The sequence below is a fragment of the Lithobates pipiens genome, unplaced genomic scaffold (genome assembly GCF_037356315.1).
Source record: "Lithobates pipiens isolate NorthernLeopardFrog02 unplaced genomic scaffold, aLitPip1_a1.2 Scaffold_13, whole genome shotgun sequence".
Taxonomy (NCBI): domain Eukaryota; kingdom Metazoa; phylum Chordata; class Amphibia; order Anura; family Ranidae; genus Lithobates; species Lithobates pipiens.
This window is the reverse complement of record NW_027507718.1, coordinates 276162039-276181694: the sequence shown is the minus strand read 5'-3', so window position 1 is coordinate 276181694 and position 19656 is coordinate 276162039. Positions and strand designations below refer to the sequence as shown.

At 38.0% G+C, this 19656-nt stretch overlaps 1 protein-coding gene across 1 annotated transcript in view; it reads left to right on the top strand.

Moving 5' to 3' along the window:
- Nucleotides 1–19656, top strand: part of TACR3 (tachykinin receptor 3) — a 333651-nt gene that overhangs the window by 162747 nt on the left and 151248 nt on the right. The window contains exon 2 of the mRNA XM_077476657.1: nucleotides 18632–18817. Within this exon, the coding sequence (XP_077332783.1) occupies nucleotides 18632–18817 (186 nt within the window). The remainder of the gene's footprint in view (nucleotides 1–18631; nucleotides 18818–19656) is intronic.

Genomic DNA, 19656 nt, shown 5'->3' with positions numbered 1-19656 from the left:
TGCAAGGAGAGAAATATATATTGTATCATTGTGATAGTCAATTAGAGGCTATCACATCGATCAAGTAATAGGAAATTTGGAGTCCCCAGTCCTGATAATTAGTATGAGCCCCAGGGCTCTCAGTAAGAACCGATCTCTGTGCTGGGATTATTTTGAGGGGACAGGAAACAGGAAATTTACACTGTTATACAAGCTGTACACTCGCTACCTTACATTGTAGCAAAGTGTAATTTCTTCAGTGTTGTCACATGAAAAAATATAATAAAATATTTACATAAATGTGAGGGGTGCACCCACTTTTGTTAGATATTGTATACAGTAAAGAGATGCCTTGTGCTGGTAGAATGTTGAACAGCCAAACCCCTGCTCTAAAGGCCTGTGTTGAAGGGCTTTAGACTTTTGTTGATGGCATCAGTTTGACATCAGTTTGAGATCATTCAAAATTCCTTGACAGGTGCATTTGACATGCAGCTGACCTCCTGCTTGATGCAAACTAAAGGCTGATGGCACAGGCATTTACACAAAGTACAGTGGCCTGGGCCCCCCATAGTCTCACAGTCTGCACAGTACTCCAGTCAAACAACAAGAATACTTCCTGCTCTTTGGAGTGCTGAACATGGGTTTCTAACAGGATGCCTGGTACCCCAGGTACATGAGCTGGATTCTCCAGGCAAAGGTAGTGCTGTATGTGCAGACCTCTGTTATGTCAATACCAGACTACATAACCTTCATCATTATGTTTTTTTGTGTTTTTTTTCACAAAAAAGGGGTATTCCTTCTAAAGGTCTAAACAGAAAAGATATTCTCCTGCGCTAGTGCGGGGGACCTTAGTAAAAGATGGTAGTATTTCTTAATGATATGATAAATATAATGTGACCATGCGTGTCTTGCTGCCTAGACTGACTAGGGGAAGTCTAAAAGGCTATGTGTGAAAGAACATAAAAAACAGTAAACACTGCGCTATCCCAAAATTAATGAAAAAAGCTGCTAACACACCAAAAGGATATTTGAAGGTGAAAACGTATAAATTCAATATAATAGTGTAGCGCTAAAAATTTAAACGAAGTGACCTTATCTACCACCTATCAATATTCTCATAGTATTACATAAATACCAAGGATACAGATTGTATTACATTCATATGAAAATAACACAAATCAGTGTATACACAAGTGTGTGAACACAATTAAAGTGATGCAAAAAGTCCAAAGATCTACAGAGTCTCTTATGTAAGATGATCCAATCCACGTGTATGGTAGAAATCACCGTCCACCTTCTTTGGATATAAGAGACATGCAGACACGCGTGACAATCCCACCACCAATCACGATGCGGGCTTACCAGATATATTGGTTCCAAACGAATATATATTCGAAGGATCACAAAGGCCTGTGCAACTTATGCAGATTTTCAAGGATGAACTCTCCAGGGAAATTTCAAACATAACCGTTCCATTCGTGTACTAAGCCATAGGTTATCTCCAGCAATATAATCCAGCTCAAATTGTTGGATACATGCAAAAAGGAAATGGGGCCAAATAGCGTAATTCCATTTAAAAACTTTTTAATAAAAGAAAGGTAATAAACTCACATGTGTACAGTGAATCAAGCACGTTTTCAATAAAATTCGGCTGCAGTAGAGTCCCAATGTGTGTATGTGTGAAAGAAGAAAAAAGGCACGTGACCTAACACATGAATCAAGATAAAAAAGTTTATTGGTATATACAAAGAAAAATGCTACGTGTTCATGAATAAATAAGTTACAATATTCTCATTTTATAAAATTGTAAAAACTGATGCCCATACAAGGGTTAAAATGAATAAATGGCTAATGCGTTTCGAGGGGTTTCCTCTTCATCAGAGTCTTGAAAATAGATAACTGGTCTGTATACTGTGGTAGGTCTATATAGAGAGAAATGACTGGATGGGAGGTGTATCTTCAAGACCCACTGGCTGGTTTAGATGCTACAGCTGTGGTCAGTGGCTAAATGCTTGAGTCGTTCCTTGGTTGACCATGCGATTCTCCTGCCGTGATACTGTGTGGTGCTGTGTATGGCTGCAATCCAGCACAAGACTATAACTACTAGCTACCAAAATTTTGAAGCAAACTATACGACTATTATAAAATCATTTATTTTGTTAACCTTTAAATTGACAGATATATACAGGTTTTCAAATCTCTCCTGGTTGGAATGCTAAGCTTTGCTTCTGTGGCAATTGATGAAAACATACTTCTCCAAAAAGGAAAAAAACAAATGGGTAATTTCATATTAGATGGAAGGCCTGTAAGCATGTATGGCCTTAGTTAAATCAGAACACTTACCAATGGACAGTACTGTTTTGCCCTTATCAGAAAATACATTTTATTTCCGCTTAGCATTTGGTATGACACATAAAAGAACATCCTAAAAAAATATATATATATAAATTACTGTAAATAAAAAATGATAATGTTTTCATCTAGTTGCTGATGGCTTGTGGCCTGGTCAAAAAAGGTGTGGAATGTAAAAATTCAAGCCCATTTACTTTGTTTTTCATTTAAAAAAGTATATCCAGAGCTAGAAAATTACAATTCACTATAGATTTTTACAAATTGAATTGTTTTGATCATTAAATGATTCATTAGCAGAATGGGTTTTATGAAGTTTTCTTTTCTGTAAACTGCCCAAAACCAAAAAAAAGGAAAGATTGCAACATAATACAAATAATTTTGAAGCCCTTGTTTGACATCTTGATGGCATGGTAATTTTTGCTACATTTCATATTGTTTTGTATTGCTGTAGAACAGTATGTACTGCACAGCGTTGCCAAATGTTAGTGAAAATAGGATTTCCGAAGGGCCTGACCTTTCCTATTAGCCTTGGGTTGTAATATTTTCTGAGATCAGAACATTTTATCTTTTAAATGTGATAAATTATCACATAACTTTTTTCCTGAAATAATTTTTATGGTTACTATTATTGTTTTCCCAAATGTGTAGTGCAAATCAGTAAAACACAGTGTACACAAAAATGCCAACACTTCTGTATTTGTAATCTTATAGAGTGCTTGTTAGAATGTTAAGGCCAAGGAAGTTTTCTTTACTAACTAAAATGTAAATGAGCATAAGACTCATGAGATGTAAGCAAAGCATCTGATGTTCAGAAGGATTAATGTCTTCCAAGACTGGTTGCGCTTCAAACCAGCTGCTCTTGCATTATAACATCAAAGGAGAGATCTGAATTCTGTGGATATTCCCTGTCATTCACATGCTTTGCGCCTCAGTTTTTTTTTTAGCATGGACATGGAAAGGCAGACCATATTAAATCTTAAGAAATACCTAAAGTTGCAACTTTGATATAAAAGTACTGTTGGTTTCCATGACATTCTCGTCAGCTTCCACAAGTAATGAACAGAGAACCGTCTTAGTTTTCTACATGTAGAAAACTCCTTTTAGCACTTCAAATTAAGTGCGAATTACAGAAAGAGCAGCAGGAATATTTTTGTTGTTTTTGATGGTTTTTTTTTTTTTTACAAATGCAAAGATACATTCTTGAAATATCTTAATTACTGTAAAACTTATACATCTTCAAAGATTTGGGGATATGAGTTGACAGCTGTTTCATGTATATATATTCTGTCAAAATAATATTTTACAATTTTTATTGAGACTCATTTTTACATTCTAAATATTTTCCTTGGAGTTAAATTTTTTGTTCTTGAAAGTATTAAATGTAGATCTTGCTTCTGTCCTTCTATCATCCACTATAATTTTAAACAGTCAAATTGTGACATTTCAAATACTAAAGTTCTACTATTTTAGAGTATATTTTAAAGGAAAACTAAAACTATAAAACTAGTTCAGGCAGTTTTTTTTTTTTTTAATGTACAGTTCATTAGCAAATGTTTTATAATGTTTAACATATTTATTTAAGAAATAAACAATTAGTAGACTTATGCCGTGTACACACGAGTGCAATGTCCGACAGAAAATGTCAGACGGGAGCTTTTCATTGTATATTCCGATCGTGTGTATGCCCCATCAGACTTTTTACGTCGAAAATTCTGACAGACCTAGAAAGAGGACATGCTCTAAATACTTCCGACAGAACCAATGCCTATCGGGAAAACCGCTTGTCTGTATGCTGTTCCCACGGACCAAAAACTACGCATGTTCTGAAGCAAGTATGAGACGGAAGCTATTGGCTACTGGCTATTGAACTTTCTTTTTCTAGTCCCGCCGTATGTGTTGTATGTCACTGCATTCTTGAAGGTCGGACTTTGGTGTGATCATGTGTACGCAAGACAGTTTAAGCGGAATTCCGTCGTAACTCCATCGGAAAAACCTTCAGAGTTTATTCTGACGGGAAAACCGGTTGTGTGTACAGGGCATTAAAGTGAATTTGTGATATTTAGTTAACATAGCATCGTGGGCTTTTATGAGGAAGACATTACAGAATTGCCTGGACAATTGGAAACATTTTGTGAGTCAGTCTGTCAAACTTACAGTGCCTTGAAAAAGTATTCATACAACATGAATTTTTCCACATTTTGTCATGTTACAACCAAAAACGTACATGTATTTTATTGGGATTTTATATGATAGACCAAGATAAAGTGGCACATAATTGTGAAGTGGAAGGAAAGTGATAAATTGTTTTCAAACTTTTTTACAAATAAATATGTGAAATGTATGGCGTGCATTTGTATTCAGCCCCCCTGAGTCAATACTTTGCTGAATTTAAAGCTGCAACTCTTTTTGGGAATGTCTCTACCAGCTTTGCACATCTAGAGTGTAGAATTTTTTCCATTCTTCTTTGCAAAATAGCTCAAGCCCTCTCGAATTGGACGGAGAGCGTCCATGAACAGCAATTTTCAAGTCTTGCCACAAATTCTTAATTGGATTTAGGTCTGGACTTTGACTGGGCCATTCTAACAAATGAATGTGCTTTGATCTAAACCATCCCATTGTAGTTCTAGCTGTATGTTTAGGGTCATTGCCCTGCTGGGAGGTGAACCTCTGCCCTAGTCTCAAGTCTTTTGCAGATTTTAACAGGTTTTAATCTACGATTGCCCTGTATTTGGCTCCATTCATCGTCCCATCAACTCTGACCAGCTTCCCTGTCCCTGCTGAAGAAAATCCTTCCCACAACATGATACTGCCACCACCATGTTTCATGGTGGGGATGGTGTTAGTTTTCTGCCACACATAGCCTTTTGCTTTTAGGCCAAAAAATTCAATTTTGGTCTCATCTGACCAGAGCACCTTCTTCCACATGTTTGCTGTGTCCCCCACATGGCTTTTCACAAACTGCAAATGGGACTTCTTATGGCTTTATTTCAACAATGGCTTTCTTCTTGCCACTCTTCCATAAAGGCCAGATTTGTGGTTTGCACGACTAATAGTTGCCCTGTTGACACATTCTCCCACCCGAGATGTGGATCTATGCAGCTACGTCAAAGTTACCATGGGCCTCTTGGCTGCTTCTCTGATTAATGCTCTCCTTGCCTGGCTTGTCAGTTTAGGTGGACAGCCATGTCTCTGCAGTTGTGCCATACTCTTTCAATTTTTTGATGGTGGATTGAACAGTGCTCTGTGAGATGTTCAAAGCTTGGGATATTTTTTTTATCTTGGGGGGGGGCTTGGGGGGGCTTATGTGCCATTTCTGGCGGTCCCGGTGGTAGTGCTCGGGCATAGTAAGTGCCACTGGTCTGAGGCGGTGAAGAGTTCTGGAACGAGGCGTCCATGACAGAGCTCTTAACTGATAAAGCAGCTAAACTGTACGATGCCAGGATCGTACATTTCCGGTCGAATGCTCTGCCCACAAGCTATAGTAGAATTCTAATATTGTTTGACTAGTAAAAATTATAATTATTAATATTAATATATAATTATAATATTAGAATTCTAATATTGTTTGACTAGTAATAATTATAATTATTAATTATTATTACTAGTCAAACAACATTAGAATTCTTCTATAGCCTATGGGCGAAGCATTTGACCGTAAATGCCATTCTTGGTGATCATATGTTTTTAGCTGCTTTGTCGAATCTTCATGTAGAACATATACATATTTACTTCCTCTCACCCATTATTTCCCCCACCCATCCCAGCAGCGACCACTAACAGCTCTTTTACTATTGTCTCTATAATATCTAATCTTTTCTCTCTATGTCAAATAATCTTGGACTGATAGAGTTAGGTTAGGCACATTTGACCATAGGTTTGAAAGACATGTTTAATCTTCTATCTATCTATATTGAACTGTTGTCACAATGATATGAAAATATAATGGATACGAATATAAAGCGTTTTTTTATTTTGGAGTGTGTGCGTTTGTTACCTTTTTGTTAAAACAAAAGCGAAAATCTAGACGAAAATATATTCAATAACAAATACACATATCTAATTCTTATGGCACATACTCGCGGTCAGATTTTCCAACGGAAAGTTTTGGATGTGAGCTTGTTGGCTGAAAGTCCGACCATGTGTATGCTCTATCGAACATTTGCTGTCTGACTTTTCGCTAACGAATGTTGGCTAGCAGGTTCTCAAATTTTCCGCCAACAAAACTTTGTTGTCGGAAAGTCCAATCACGTGTACACAAATCCACGCACAAAATGTCACGCATGCTCGGAATCAAGTACGAGCCGTAAGCACTCAGCCTTGTAAAACTAGAGTTCGTAATGGAGATATCACATTCGTCACACGGCAAATTATGAAATCTCTCAATGCAGCGTGTTTGCTTCTTCTTTATAATGCTATAATAATGAAGTTGTTTTGCTGCTGATATTCACAGAGTTCTGAGAAATGGATTTAATATTTTTTATAGTGATCTCCTGAATAATATTTGTTTTTGTTGTTTTTTTTACTAGTGGTCTCCAGAATAATCTTTTTTTTTTTCTAGTGATCTCCATATTTTTTTTGTTTTGTTTTGTGTTTCCAGTTACCACAACACCATTATTATGTACATACACATAAATGTACCTGCCTACTCACAAAAAAGCCATCCTTTTTGAAGTAAAACAAATAGCCAAGTATTTGTCCAAACAAAAATTTGAAATTTAATAGGCAACACAAGGTCATAACAAAATAAAGAGGAGGGCAACGCTGGAGAGACAGTTGGAATTGGTGAAGCCTTTGTACCCCAGGGCAGACATCAATTATTTGACTGTCAAAATTAGCAACCTGAGGAGTCCATTTAATAGGGATCACAATATGGTCCAGGACTCTGAGAGATAGGGAGCAACAGCAGATGACATATATGTCCCGAGGCTGTGGTCTTACAACAGCGTACATTTTTTGCCAGACCACACCAAAACTAGGCCATCATTCTCAACACTTCCTTTCACGCTTCCTTCCTTGCTGTCGTGGTGGGTTGGGTGGCTGTGGTGTTACTGGTGTTGCTGGAGGTGGTGGAGGAATATGGTCCAACTCACACAGGTGGGCTTGAGTTTTGAGTTTGCCCCTCATCCCCTTGTTTAGGGCCTTCAAATTTATTTCTTCACAGATTGTGCATTGGCCCTCCTCCATGTGTTCTAGTTTGCTTTCAGGGAAAATTCCAAATGCCTTGTGGCCACTAAGGGTCGTGTTAAGTGCCGCATTAGCCTGTTTTAAAAAAGCAGCCGTGGACTCCTCAAGATTTTTTGGCTACTACTGTCTATTCATATGAAACCACTTTGTTAAATCAGAAATTAATGATCGATAACATCTAGTTAACATCATTCAATTTGTGACAAGAAATATGTTCAACAATGCTATACCTTGGTCAAGCTGGGCTCCTCCATATCTTCTTCCTGGGTGGAAGGCCCAGGTTGGACTTCAGGAGCCTCAGCTGATGTGGAAGGAAGTGTTGATATGATGGCCTGGTGAAATACCTAATAAACGTAATACAAATAAATCACCAGGACCAGATGGCTTACACTAGAGAGTCCACAGAGAGCTCAGTGAGGTTATAGTCAGACCATTGTTCCTAATCTTTGTGGACAGCATACTGACAGGATTGGTACCAGCTGATTGTAGAAAAGCCAATATGGTACCAATATTCAAAAAAGGACAGAGACAAATCCCTGGAAACTATAAGCCAGTCAGCCTAACATCAATAGTGGGTACATTATTGGAGGGGATGATAAGGGACTATATCCAAACATTTACTGAAGGAAAAAATATCATTAGTAGTCATCAGCATGGATATGCAAAGGGTCATTCTTACCAAACTAACCTGTTAACATTCTACAAGGAAGTGAGCTGCCATCTAGACAGGGGAAGGCCTGTGGATTTAGTGTACCTCGCTTTTGCAAAAGCATTTGATACAGTCCCCCATAAACGATTCATTTACAAACTGAAGTCTACAGGCATGGACCATAAGGTTTGTTCTTGGGTAAAAAACTGGTTACAGGGGCATGTCCAAAGGGTGGTGATAAATAATGTGTACTCAGACTGGTCTGAAGTGGTAAGTGGGGTACCGCAATGTTCTGTCCTGGGACCAATTCTATTCAATTTATTCATAAATGATATAGAGGATGGGATACATACCTCAATCTCAGTTTTGTGGATTACACAAAATTATGCAGGGAAATAACTTCAAATCAAGATATAGAAATGTTACAGAAAGAACCTAACAAAATAATGGAGTGAGCAAATACATGGCAAATGAGGTTTAATGTGGAGAAATGTAAGGTAATGCACTTGGGGGCAAAAATCATACATACAAACTACTCACTAGGGGGAGAACCTCTGGGGGAATCAAGCATGGAGAAATATCTAGGGGACCTAGTAGATAACAGATTGAGCAATAGCATGCAATGTCAAGCTGCAGGTACCAAAGCCGGAAGAATACTAGCATGCATAAAAAAGTGATATACTCCAGAGATAAAACAATAATCTTACCACTTTATAAAACTCTGGTTAGACCACATCTGGAGTACTCCATCCAGTTCTGATCACCAGTCCTCAGAAGGGATGTGTTGGGACTGGAGAGAGTACAAAGAAGGGTAACGAAATGAATAAAGGGGCTGGAGGACCTACGAGGAACGACTGCAAGCACTAAATTTATTCTTGCTGGAGAAACAACGCTTGAGAGGATATGATAGCTACTTACAAATACTTCAATGCCACTCCCAGCATAGGAGACTATTCAGTCTCAAGGAGTGTAAGAGGACACGGCCACACAATAAGATTGGAGGAGAAGCAGTTTAACCTTGAACTGTGCAGGGGGATTTTCACTGTCAGGTCTATAAGGATGTGGAACTCTCTTCCACAATTGGTGAGGGCAGCCAGGATTATGGATATTTTTAAGAGACATCTTAAAGATCACAATGTATAGGGATATGGGAAATAATTATAGACACTGACACATGTACACCTACAGAGGTTGAACTGGATGGACTATTGTCTTTATTTAACATTACTACTATGTAACTATAATGTCTTTTGAACAGATATGTGGCACTTTTGCTCCCATAGTTCTGATCTGTCATAGGCATAGTTCTAATCTTCCAGAATCCACAGGTCTAGTTATTCTTAAAATGCGACATAATGAAGATATTTGGAATATTAGAACTTTAAAGTGATACTACAGTAAATGCTATTTTTTTTGTTTTAAATGAAAATGATGTTATACTTACCTGCTCTGTTCAATGATATTGCACAGAGAGGTCCTTTACCTCCTCTTCTAGCAGGCCATTGCTGACGCTGTTTTCTCCTTCTTTCTCCAATTGCCTCCTTAGCAATCCAGTTGCTATAGAGGCACCCATCTGTGCTCACTCTTGAGCCAGGCTATGTGCATCCATAGACATACCCCTACACCCTATACCCATACATAAGCCATACCCCTCACCCCTCCTCACAAGAGTTTGATTGACAGCTGTAGGGGTCTATAGCTCCTGCTACACTCATTGTATCCTATGAGACAAAGAAGTGAAGAGAGCCGTGCTGCAGCTAAGATAGAGTTGGATGAGTGGCAGAAGCCGGGTAAATGTCTAGGGATGGGGGTGGATAGAACATGCTTTAATTATTTATGGCACCAAAGTCACTTTCCTTGACCTTCCTTGAAATGAAATTGGGGGAATTAACACTGACCTGGAGGACAGGTACCAAAAAAAAAAAATATTTAAAAATTATTGTTCGAAGTAGAAAAAGCCATGTAAGAGTGGCTCAAAGGTAAGCATAAAAAATATAAAATGTCTTTAAATAACATGATGGGGGATGCCTTAAAGCTGTATTTGAAATTATAGATCCTTATGATCTTAGGGGACAGCATCAGCAACATCATATTCTGGTATCAAAGCAATTGCATTTCTAAACATTTACTTTACTTTTACATAATTGTTTGGCTTGCATACAGCAGCCCAATTTTACGTATTTCCATCCTAAACTAAATTTGTAGTAGGTAGTATTTGCCAAACCAACTGACTTTTTGTGTAATATTAATTATTTAGCATTGAAAGCAGTAAAGGCAATACAGCAAAAACTACCAAATGATATATACATCATACAAATTACTAGACAGGGGGAAACAAGTCACAGAGCATAGCTAGTTGTGATATTCTAGTCAGTAATACATTGTATCATGTATAAACCACAAACCCGCATTGCAAAACTCAGGCTGTTGTTAAATAAATTACAATGTCATGTTTTAGAGACAAAAGCAAAATCTTTTATGCAGTATCTGGAGAACATGCAATCAGTCTGATTTGGCTCAATGCCGCAATGTAAGTAGGAGTGTTTAGTCATTTATTTCTAACAAAAAACAATTAGTGGGGAACTGCTGCCCAGTATATTTACTCGGCCATGATATCAGAGGAAGAGGTTAGACATATTTTATTTAGATAGAAAAATGTAAAAATATGTAACTGTCAAGAGCCGGAAATGTTGTATGAACACACTGTCATGTATCAGATAAGACCAGAACTGCGTGGACTGCAACAGAGGAAACCCAAACATGTACAAGTGAAATATAATGATTTATTAAGGTAAGTGAATAATATAAATATGACCACACAGTGCAATAAATTAACCAACAGAGACCCCCCAAATAACAACAGACATATGTACAATAAATGAGAAATACCAGGATCATAAACGATAGCCAGGCCAGGGTCATGCACAGAGGATAAGTAGATAAACAAAGGGCAGTCCAGAATCAGAGACACAAGCCAGGCCAAGGTCATACATGGGGAGATCAGCAGATGGGGTAAGGAACACAGGACAGGGAGAGGATGGACGGATCAGACTGCAGGGCAGGGATGATGGTAACAGGTGGGACAGGGTAGGGACCAGGACAAGGAAACAGGATCAGAAACATGGGTCACAGGTTCAGGGCACAGGAACAGGTTCAGAATCAGGATCAGGATCACAAGCAGCAGGTCAGGGCGCAAAGACAATACCAAGGCAAACATTTGAGTGCTTGCCGGCTATTTATAGGCCTGTGATTGGCCTCAAGTGACACCTGATTGCAGGAGGTTTTGTCTGCTCCACACTGCCAGGATCCATCCGCTAGTGGACGCCAGTACTGCAGCCCAAAGATGACATAACATCAGCAGGGAAAAGCTCCCCTGACAGTTTCAAACTGCCAGGAGACACTTTCTGGGGAACCCATATAATCAGCGGATGGAACATTTCCTGACACACACAGCACATGTAAATGTTTTTACTAGGCTGCAATGCAAGATGGGGAAACTAGGCAGGTTTGATCTGGCTTGTTGCTTTTTCAGAACAACAAGTCAGAAACACTGAATTGATTAGTGGAACAGTATACAATCCTTATTTTCTAGGACTCTATGTCAAAAAGAGATCTGGCAGACCTTATCTAGGATAAACCAAACACAATGTGTTTTTCTCCAACCATAGACAGTAAACAATTGTAAAAATTTAATGCAGATTTTGTGAAACCTTTTTTGCTTTTTCACTATTCCAGAGGGAGATAGCACACAATTTATATCTTAAAAAGTAATAAAAAATTAGGGCTATTTAAGTTTGAAGACTAAAAATTTTTTTTTTTGAAGGACATTTTTTAAGTCTTTATCAAATAGGCCACAATTTTTGAAAGGAGAAAAATAAGCCAGACCTTGAAATCTAAAATGTATGTATTCATTGGAAGACTAAAGATGGAAAAAAATTCCACTTTTGTAGTGCAGTTACTGAGTTTGTATAGACAGGGTGCAATTTATGAGCAAATAAACAGTAATTTAACATGTATAAAAAAAAAGTATTGTCCTTTTGCTGATGATGAAAAAAGTATACAGATTATCAACACAGAAAAAAGTCTGTTTGAACAGGCAGAAACTGGTGCAGCTGTGCATAGTAGCCAATCAGTTTCTAGGTTTCACTGGCAAAGTTTTTTGAACAAGCTGAAGTTAAAAGCTGTTTGGTTACTATGCACTGCTGCACCATTTTGTCTGTGAACCAGATTTAGTAAATATCCCTCAATGCATTATCCATTTTTAATGATGATGCATTGCACAATTCAACCAAAAAAGTAGTGGTCAATGCAGTATTTACCCAGCCCAAACAATGGAACAATTTATACGTGCCTAAAATAAGCTTTGTAAAAGGTTTTGGGTATTAAGACAATGCACTGTAACCTAACATGAATATTCTTGAAGAGGAGACAATCGACCCTAGCCAAAAATTAACCTGATAGAAAAAATCCTGTAGAGCATGGAATCAAACTTGCTTTAACAAACGTTCACTGTACCTTTAAGGGCTCATGCACATAGGACGTTTTTTCAACTGCTGTTGGGGGCGTTTGATTTTTTTTTAACTGCCTCTAAAAGCCCCTCCATGTTAGCCTATGTGTCCATGCACACATAAATTGTCAGGGGCATTTGGAGGCATAAGGGTTTAGGGTCAGTATAAAAAAAATGACAGTCTGTGCTTCCAGGAGCAGTAAAGACAAGCTGTTAAAATGAAAAAGGCCAAAAAAAGCATCTAAATGTGGCTAAATGTGGCTGAACGTGTCAAGCCTCGTTTAGCTGCCTTTTAAGTTTTTAGGCATTTTACATTTTAAAGAGTGTTTTTAATAAAAAGATGCCGAAAAATGCTAAAGTCAAAAAATGTGGGAAACACACAAAAAATGCAGGAAAACGTGCAATAATGCTAATTTAAAAACGCGTATAAATGTGTTTTTAGTGCTGCTGTAGCGCTGGCATTTTTAAAACGTCCTGTGTGCATGAGCCCTAAATATTATACAGCTGTGAAAATTTGGGATTGTAGGTGTTGGTGATGGCCAAACACTGTCCTCCCCACAAACAAAATCCTGCAGAGCACAGGACAGATCTGCTTTAACAAACATTCGCTGTGCCTGCAACCGTCACACAGTGTAAAAAAAAAAAAAAAAGAGGGGTTTTGGGTGTAAGCGATGCCCAAAAAACATAACCACAAATAAAATGGCCCCTTTTAAACATAATTCAGCAATCAAAGATGTTTATTCTGGCGGTAGGATCTAAGCACCTCTTCTGGGTGTGACGACTAGTGGTTCACTATTCTCCTTACCAGTCTGGTCAATTGGTCTTGTGTCTGCCCTTCACATCATGTCATGTCAGAAAGCTTTAGAAACTACAAACCAAACCATCCTACACTACAGACAAGAAAAATGATCTAGGGCTTAGCCTGTCATATGACCAGGGTTTTATTTAAGGAGTTGGACTCTTAGATTTTAAAATAAAATATGTATATAAGGTACAAGCTGGAAGAGTAAAGCCGCGTACACACGGGCGGATTGTATGGCCTACTTAGTCCGTCATACAATCCGACGGACAGTCCGTCATACTTTCGAATGAACGGACTTGACCACACACGGATGCACAAACAGTCCGTCGAAAGCTTGCGCGATGACGTGTACAGCACGTACGACGGGACTAGAAATAGGAAGTCCAATACACAGCAATGCAACCTTTCGCCGTGTAAATCCTTTCTGAGCATGCGCCATTCTTAGTCCGTCAAACTAGCCTACTGACGAGCGGATTGTCCGCTGAAACCAAAGTATGACGGACAGTATTACGGAAATTCCGAAATACTTAGTACGCCAGACTGAAAAAGTCCGCTGAAGCCCACACACGAGCGGACTGTCCGCTGAAATGTGTTTCGACGGACTAAGTAGGCCATACAATCCGCCCGTGTGTACGCAGCTTAAGAAATCCACTAGCTTTTCTTTTAAATGTAGAGAATTAATTAGATGGATGAAAATACTCCCCAATCATTAACCCTTCAGCCTAAAAGCAAAATGGTCAAACTGGAAAATCTCTTTTTTTTTTACAAACAATGTGAAATTGATTTTCATGTGCTGCTTGACACCTTGCTACTTTTTTAAAACATACTAGATTGCAATGTAATGTTGATGTGATGTACAACAGAAATGTTTTTTTCTAAAATTCTTTATTTTGTTTAATAAAGCTGATTAAAAAAACAACAACATATTAATCAAAAAATCAAAAGAAACATACTTGTCAAAATGTATAGTTTAACAATTTGAAACTTTCAAAATAAGTTCTGCAGTAAAACTCTTAATTACCTAATAAAAACACAAGCCAAAGAGGTTTTAGTTTAATTTGCAATGGGAATTTGCAGTGTGTACAGCAGAGAACGGATACATTTTTTCAGTTCACTGTGCTTATACTTTCTGACTTCATTTGCCTTGTCTATCCGCAATGTCACCTAAAGAGGCGCAAAGGCCAGAGCTCTTGCGTAATCAAGTCTCTTATGATTATAACAAACCAGTTTAGATGAAATTAGTCATCTTGTCCACTTATTCCACCTTTCACCTTGCCAAGTTACATCTATACACCACACTGGCTTATGCAATCATAAAATAATCTGTAAAACATAAAACACTGTCTAATGTTATGTATTGCTCAATGAGAAATATTGTCTAGAATTGAACAGTATTTTTAATTTAGCTTAAAGGGGTTGTAAAGGTTAATTTTTTATTTTCTAAATAGGTTCCTTTAAGCTAGTGCATTGTTGGTTCACTTACTGTATTTATCGGCGTATAACACGCACCTTTTTCCCCTTAAAATCAGGGAAAAATCGTGGGCAGCTTTCGGCTATTTTCAGACAAAAACTGCCGAGAACGGCCGAGTGTGGCCGAAAATAGCAGAGAATGACCAAGAGCTAGCGAGCGCCGCCGAGATATACAGGACATCCGTTCTGTATCTCGGTGGTGCCATTTTTAAACAGAAAGCCTGCAAAAGGAACTGACAAGGCTGCAAATGACTGACAAGACTGCAATGGAAAGCTGCAAATGACATGTAAGGCTGTAATGAAGGCTGCAAATGAGATGCAAGGCTGCTATGGAAGGCTGCAAATGACTGACAAGGCTGCAATGCAAGGCTGCAAATGACTGACAAGGCTGCAATGCAAGGCTGCAAATGACTGGCAAGGCTGAAAATGACTGACAAGGCTGCAATGCAAGGCTGTAAATGACTGACAAGGCTGAAAATGACTGACAAGGCTGCAATGCAAGGCTGCAAATGACTGACAAGGCTGCATTGTTGGGCATTTAAATGTAAGTTTTTTTGCTTAAACTTCCCTCCTAAAAGTTTTTTTCTTTAAACGTCCCTCCTAAACTTGGGATGCATGTTATACGCCGGTGTGTGTTATACGCTGGCGTGTGTTATACGCCGAGAAATACGGTACCTTTTGCTTCGATTTCCCTTCTAAATGTTTTTTTTCTTTGCTTTCTTTGTCTGAATTTATCATTTCCTGTTCCTCCTCAGTAAGCTGTTCAGTAAGCTGTTCAGTAAGCTGTTCTGGCAGACTAAACACCGCTCGGATGATGGTGTGAAGTTTATTGAGGAGAAACAGGAAGTGAGAAATTCAGACAAATCAAAAAAACATTTAGATGGGAAATCGAAGGAAAAGGTAAGTGAACCAACAATGCACTAGCTTAAAGGAACCTATTTAGAAAATAAAAAACAAAGCTTTTCAACCCCTTTAAAGTAATTGCAATTTTTTTTTCTCTTAAAATAATAAAGATGTTATATTTACCTCCTCTGTGCAATGGTTTTGCTCAGAGCGGTCCTGAACTTCCTCTTCTGGGGTCTCCCCGTGGTGCACTTGCCTTCTTCTCTCTTTCGGGTGCCCCCATAGCAATTGGGATTGAGGTACCTGTGTGGGCTCGATCGTGAACTGAGTTGTGTGATTTGATTGACAGCAGCAATTGCTTCCACTGCTGCCTCTGAGTCCTCTGAGGAGAGAGAAAGAGAACAGGGCTGCTGCTCTTGGGCACAGTTCTGGATCGAGATCTGGCTCAGATAATTATTCAGGGGGCTGGGAGGATTTTGATCATGCAAGGCATTTTACTTTAATGCAGAGAATGCATTAGGGAAAAAACCTTTACCCTTTACAACCACTTTAACGGCTTTGAAACCCTAATAACAAAATGTAATATATTGCAGCTTACTAGTCCAAAGATATGGTAGCTACATTTGTTTTAATTTTTCAGTCTATGAATTTTTTTCCACAAGTACTGAAAATATATATTGATCGTGGCAGAAATGCAGTGTTCTTGTCACAAGCATAGCCTTCATCCACGTTGTCTTTTGTAAACTACAAGTCCTCCCATCTCCATGTAATGGAAGTGAGAAGAGAAAGATGTGTATATAAACCTAAAAACATAAATGTTTATATATTGCACTTTACCAATAGTTATATATGATGGCTGCAGTACTTTTCTTTTTGACGTTTTTTCCTTTATTTTCACCTGGTTATCCTACTAGTAAGTCTGTTATTTTACAGCTTCCTATAATAGATCAAGCTTTCAGCAAAAATGGCCATCTAAGGTGTGAGACAAACTATTTAACAATGACATTGCTGAAACATAATTAATGGTTCTACAATATATTGCCTCAGGGGGGCTGAATACAAATGCAAGCCACACTTTTCACATATTTATTTATAAACAATGTTGAAAACCATTCCTTTTCCTTCCACTTCACAATTATGTGCTTGTGTGTTGTCGGAAAATCCAATCGTGTGTGGGCTCCATCTGACTTTTTCCATCTGAATTTCTGACACACAAAGTTTGAGAGCTGGATCTAAAATTCTCCGACAACAAAATCTGATCGTTTAAATTCCGATCGTGTGTAAACAATTCCAACAGACAAAGTGCCACGCCTGCTCAGAATAAATTACGAGATGAAAGTTAGTGGCTACTGGCCCGTTTATAGTCACATCTTATGTGTTCTACGTCACCAAGTTCAGAACGATCAGATTTTCCAACAACTTTGTGTGACCGTGTGTATGCTAAACAAGTTTGGGCCAAAATCCGTCTGAAAAAATCTGACGGATTTTGTCGTCGGAAAGTCTGACTGTGTGTACAGGGCATAACAGGAGTGAATTTCCATTCCTAGAGGTAGATTTGCACACGCTTTCTGTTTTCTCACTCTGTTTGATGGTATGCATGTAAGTCGGATGTTCTTTATGTAACTAGGTGATTGCCTGTATGCAGAGACATCTCATGTTATGTCCCCAATACCTGAGTTGTCTGTTATCATCACATGGGCTTATATCTGCGCTTAACTTATCTGTTGTATTACCCGTTGATAAACTGCATGTGTTCATGTATCTTTGGGAATATTTATAAGAAAGAAAGAGTATGATGGTACCATCCCTCTCCCTCCTATACCCATTGACTTACCCAGTTAGCGATTCTCATGGCTTGTTGTAACTTAAGAAGAAAATCGCAGAGGTAAATTCAAATCAGCTGTAACCCTATACCAATAATTCCCCCCCCCCTTTTGCTTTCTGGGTTTTTTGTGCACATTTGAAAATATAAATAAAGATATAGAAATAATTTGTAAAAATTAGCATTCCATTTTTCTGCCTATGAAGTGATGCATCTATAGGATGTCCTAAAAATAACATTTCAAAAGAAAAAAAAAAAGTCGCTAAATTACAGTTCTGATTCCTAGTTGCTTTTGATTGTAAATAAAACAAAGGATCCTGGGTGCCACCACATATTGTCATGGACCACTTGTTGAAAAAGAGCTCCTTCCCCAGCAGGCGTGGGGTTAAATCTGTGTGTTGTCTTCCACTGGCTCTGTTGATAATGATGACTGCAGAAGCATTATCCTCCCTCCCCTATTAGTAGAGATAAGCATGAGATATCGGCAGAGTCCCACTCTTTAAATATTTCTGACATATTTCTTCCTCCTGCCTGTGAAATGTTGCAAACCCTATGGCTCAAATGCTGCTTGGCATTTATAAGGTTAACTGCTTTCACATTCTATGCAGCCTGGAGCTTGGGTGCAAAATCTCCCCCTATATTGGCATATTGCTAGTCAGACACAAGGTCAAAGTTTATGTAGCTTTCTCAAAAGAGGACTAGCAGCCCCTCCCATATCAGTCTTGCACTGCGAGAAAGGGAGCAGAAGTAATCACGTGACTGCTATGTAAAGCTACATGGAAGAGGTATTTAGACAATTTATTTGAAAAAAAACACTGCCAATATAAGAGCAGTGGCGACCGGTGGTAATTATTTTTGAGGGGAGCAGCAAACAGTAAAAAAATTAAAATGGTTAATGATGATTTAAATCTTTAAAATATTCACCAACAGCCAATGCTTGGTGAATTGTTTGGTTTTAATATCTTGTCTTTCACTAAAACCAAATACAAAATGAGAAATAATTTCTATGTCTTCTTCCTACAGATATATGGCTATCATTAATCCATTGAAACCTCGTCTGTCTGCAACCTCAACAAAGGTAGTCATTGGAAGTATCTGGGTCTTCGCATTCCTGCTGGCTTTCCCTCAGTGCCTTTATTCTGAAATCAAAGTGACACCAAGAAGAACTCTTTGTCTGCTTGTATGGCCGGGATATGGGAAAAAACTAACGTAGGCACTGTTTTTTTTAAATTACATATTTTGTAATATGTTGTATCTGAATGCCACTTACTGAAACCAAGAACCTGCTAAGTAAAGAGAAAGCATATTCTATGAAAAGTAAATGCCATGAAAAGTGTGATGTTATAATTTTTTGTATAGTGATCAGCAGTTTCATTTGCAGCACCTAGGAAATTGAGATGAAAAATATTAGTTAACTAGTGAAATTTTACCTTGGATTGAATCATGTGAAAATGATGATAATACATTTGTCCACTAAATTTTCAATTCAGTGTGTGAATAATGGACTTAGAGCACTGTATAATGAGATAAGGTGCAGCTGTCAGATAAATCATGACTTTCAATGGCAACAGTTTAAAATGAGTCATATTAGTTCTCTTCTTCATTTCCATAGCCATTCCCATGGCTTGTTGTAACTCAAGGAAAAAAGTTGAGAAGTAAATTCAAAATCTATTTGTATTATTAGGTGCCTAGTGCACTGTAGCAAGAGTATTTGGAGAGCCATATTTCTAGATCCTCTGCTTTCAATGTGAAATAGCTTGAAACAGATATACAGTGCAGTAAGTAAGTAAAATGATTAGTTTTATTTTATACTGATATTTAAAGTTGTCTAGAGCTAGCTCCTTTAGCTTATATCATTCAAGTATTGTGCAAAATCTTGTTAATATTTACTGATAGAAATCCTTGTGCCGATAGAAAAATAGTAAGTAATACATTTTTTCTTGCACTGATTTAAATTTGTTTGTGGGATGTAGCTCACCTAATTTAAAGTGTATGTCAAAAATAATGTAGTACATTTTTGCAAAGCACATACTTTTTTTTTACATTTA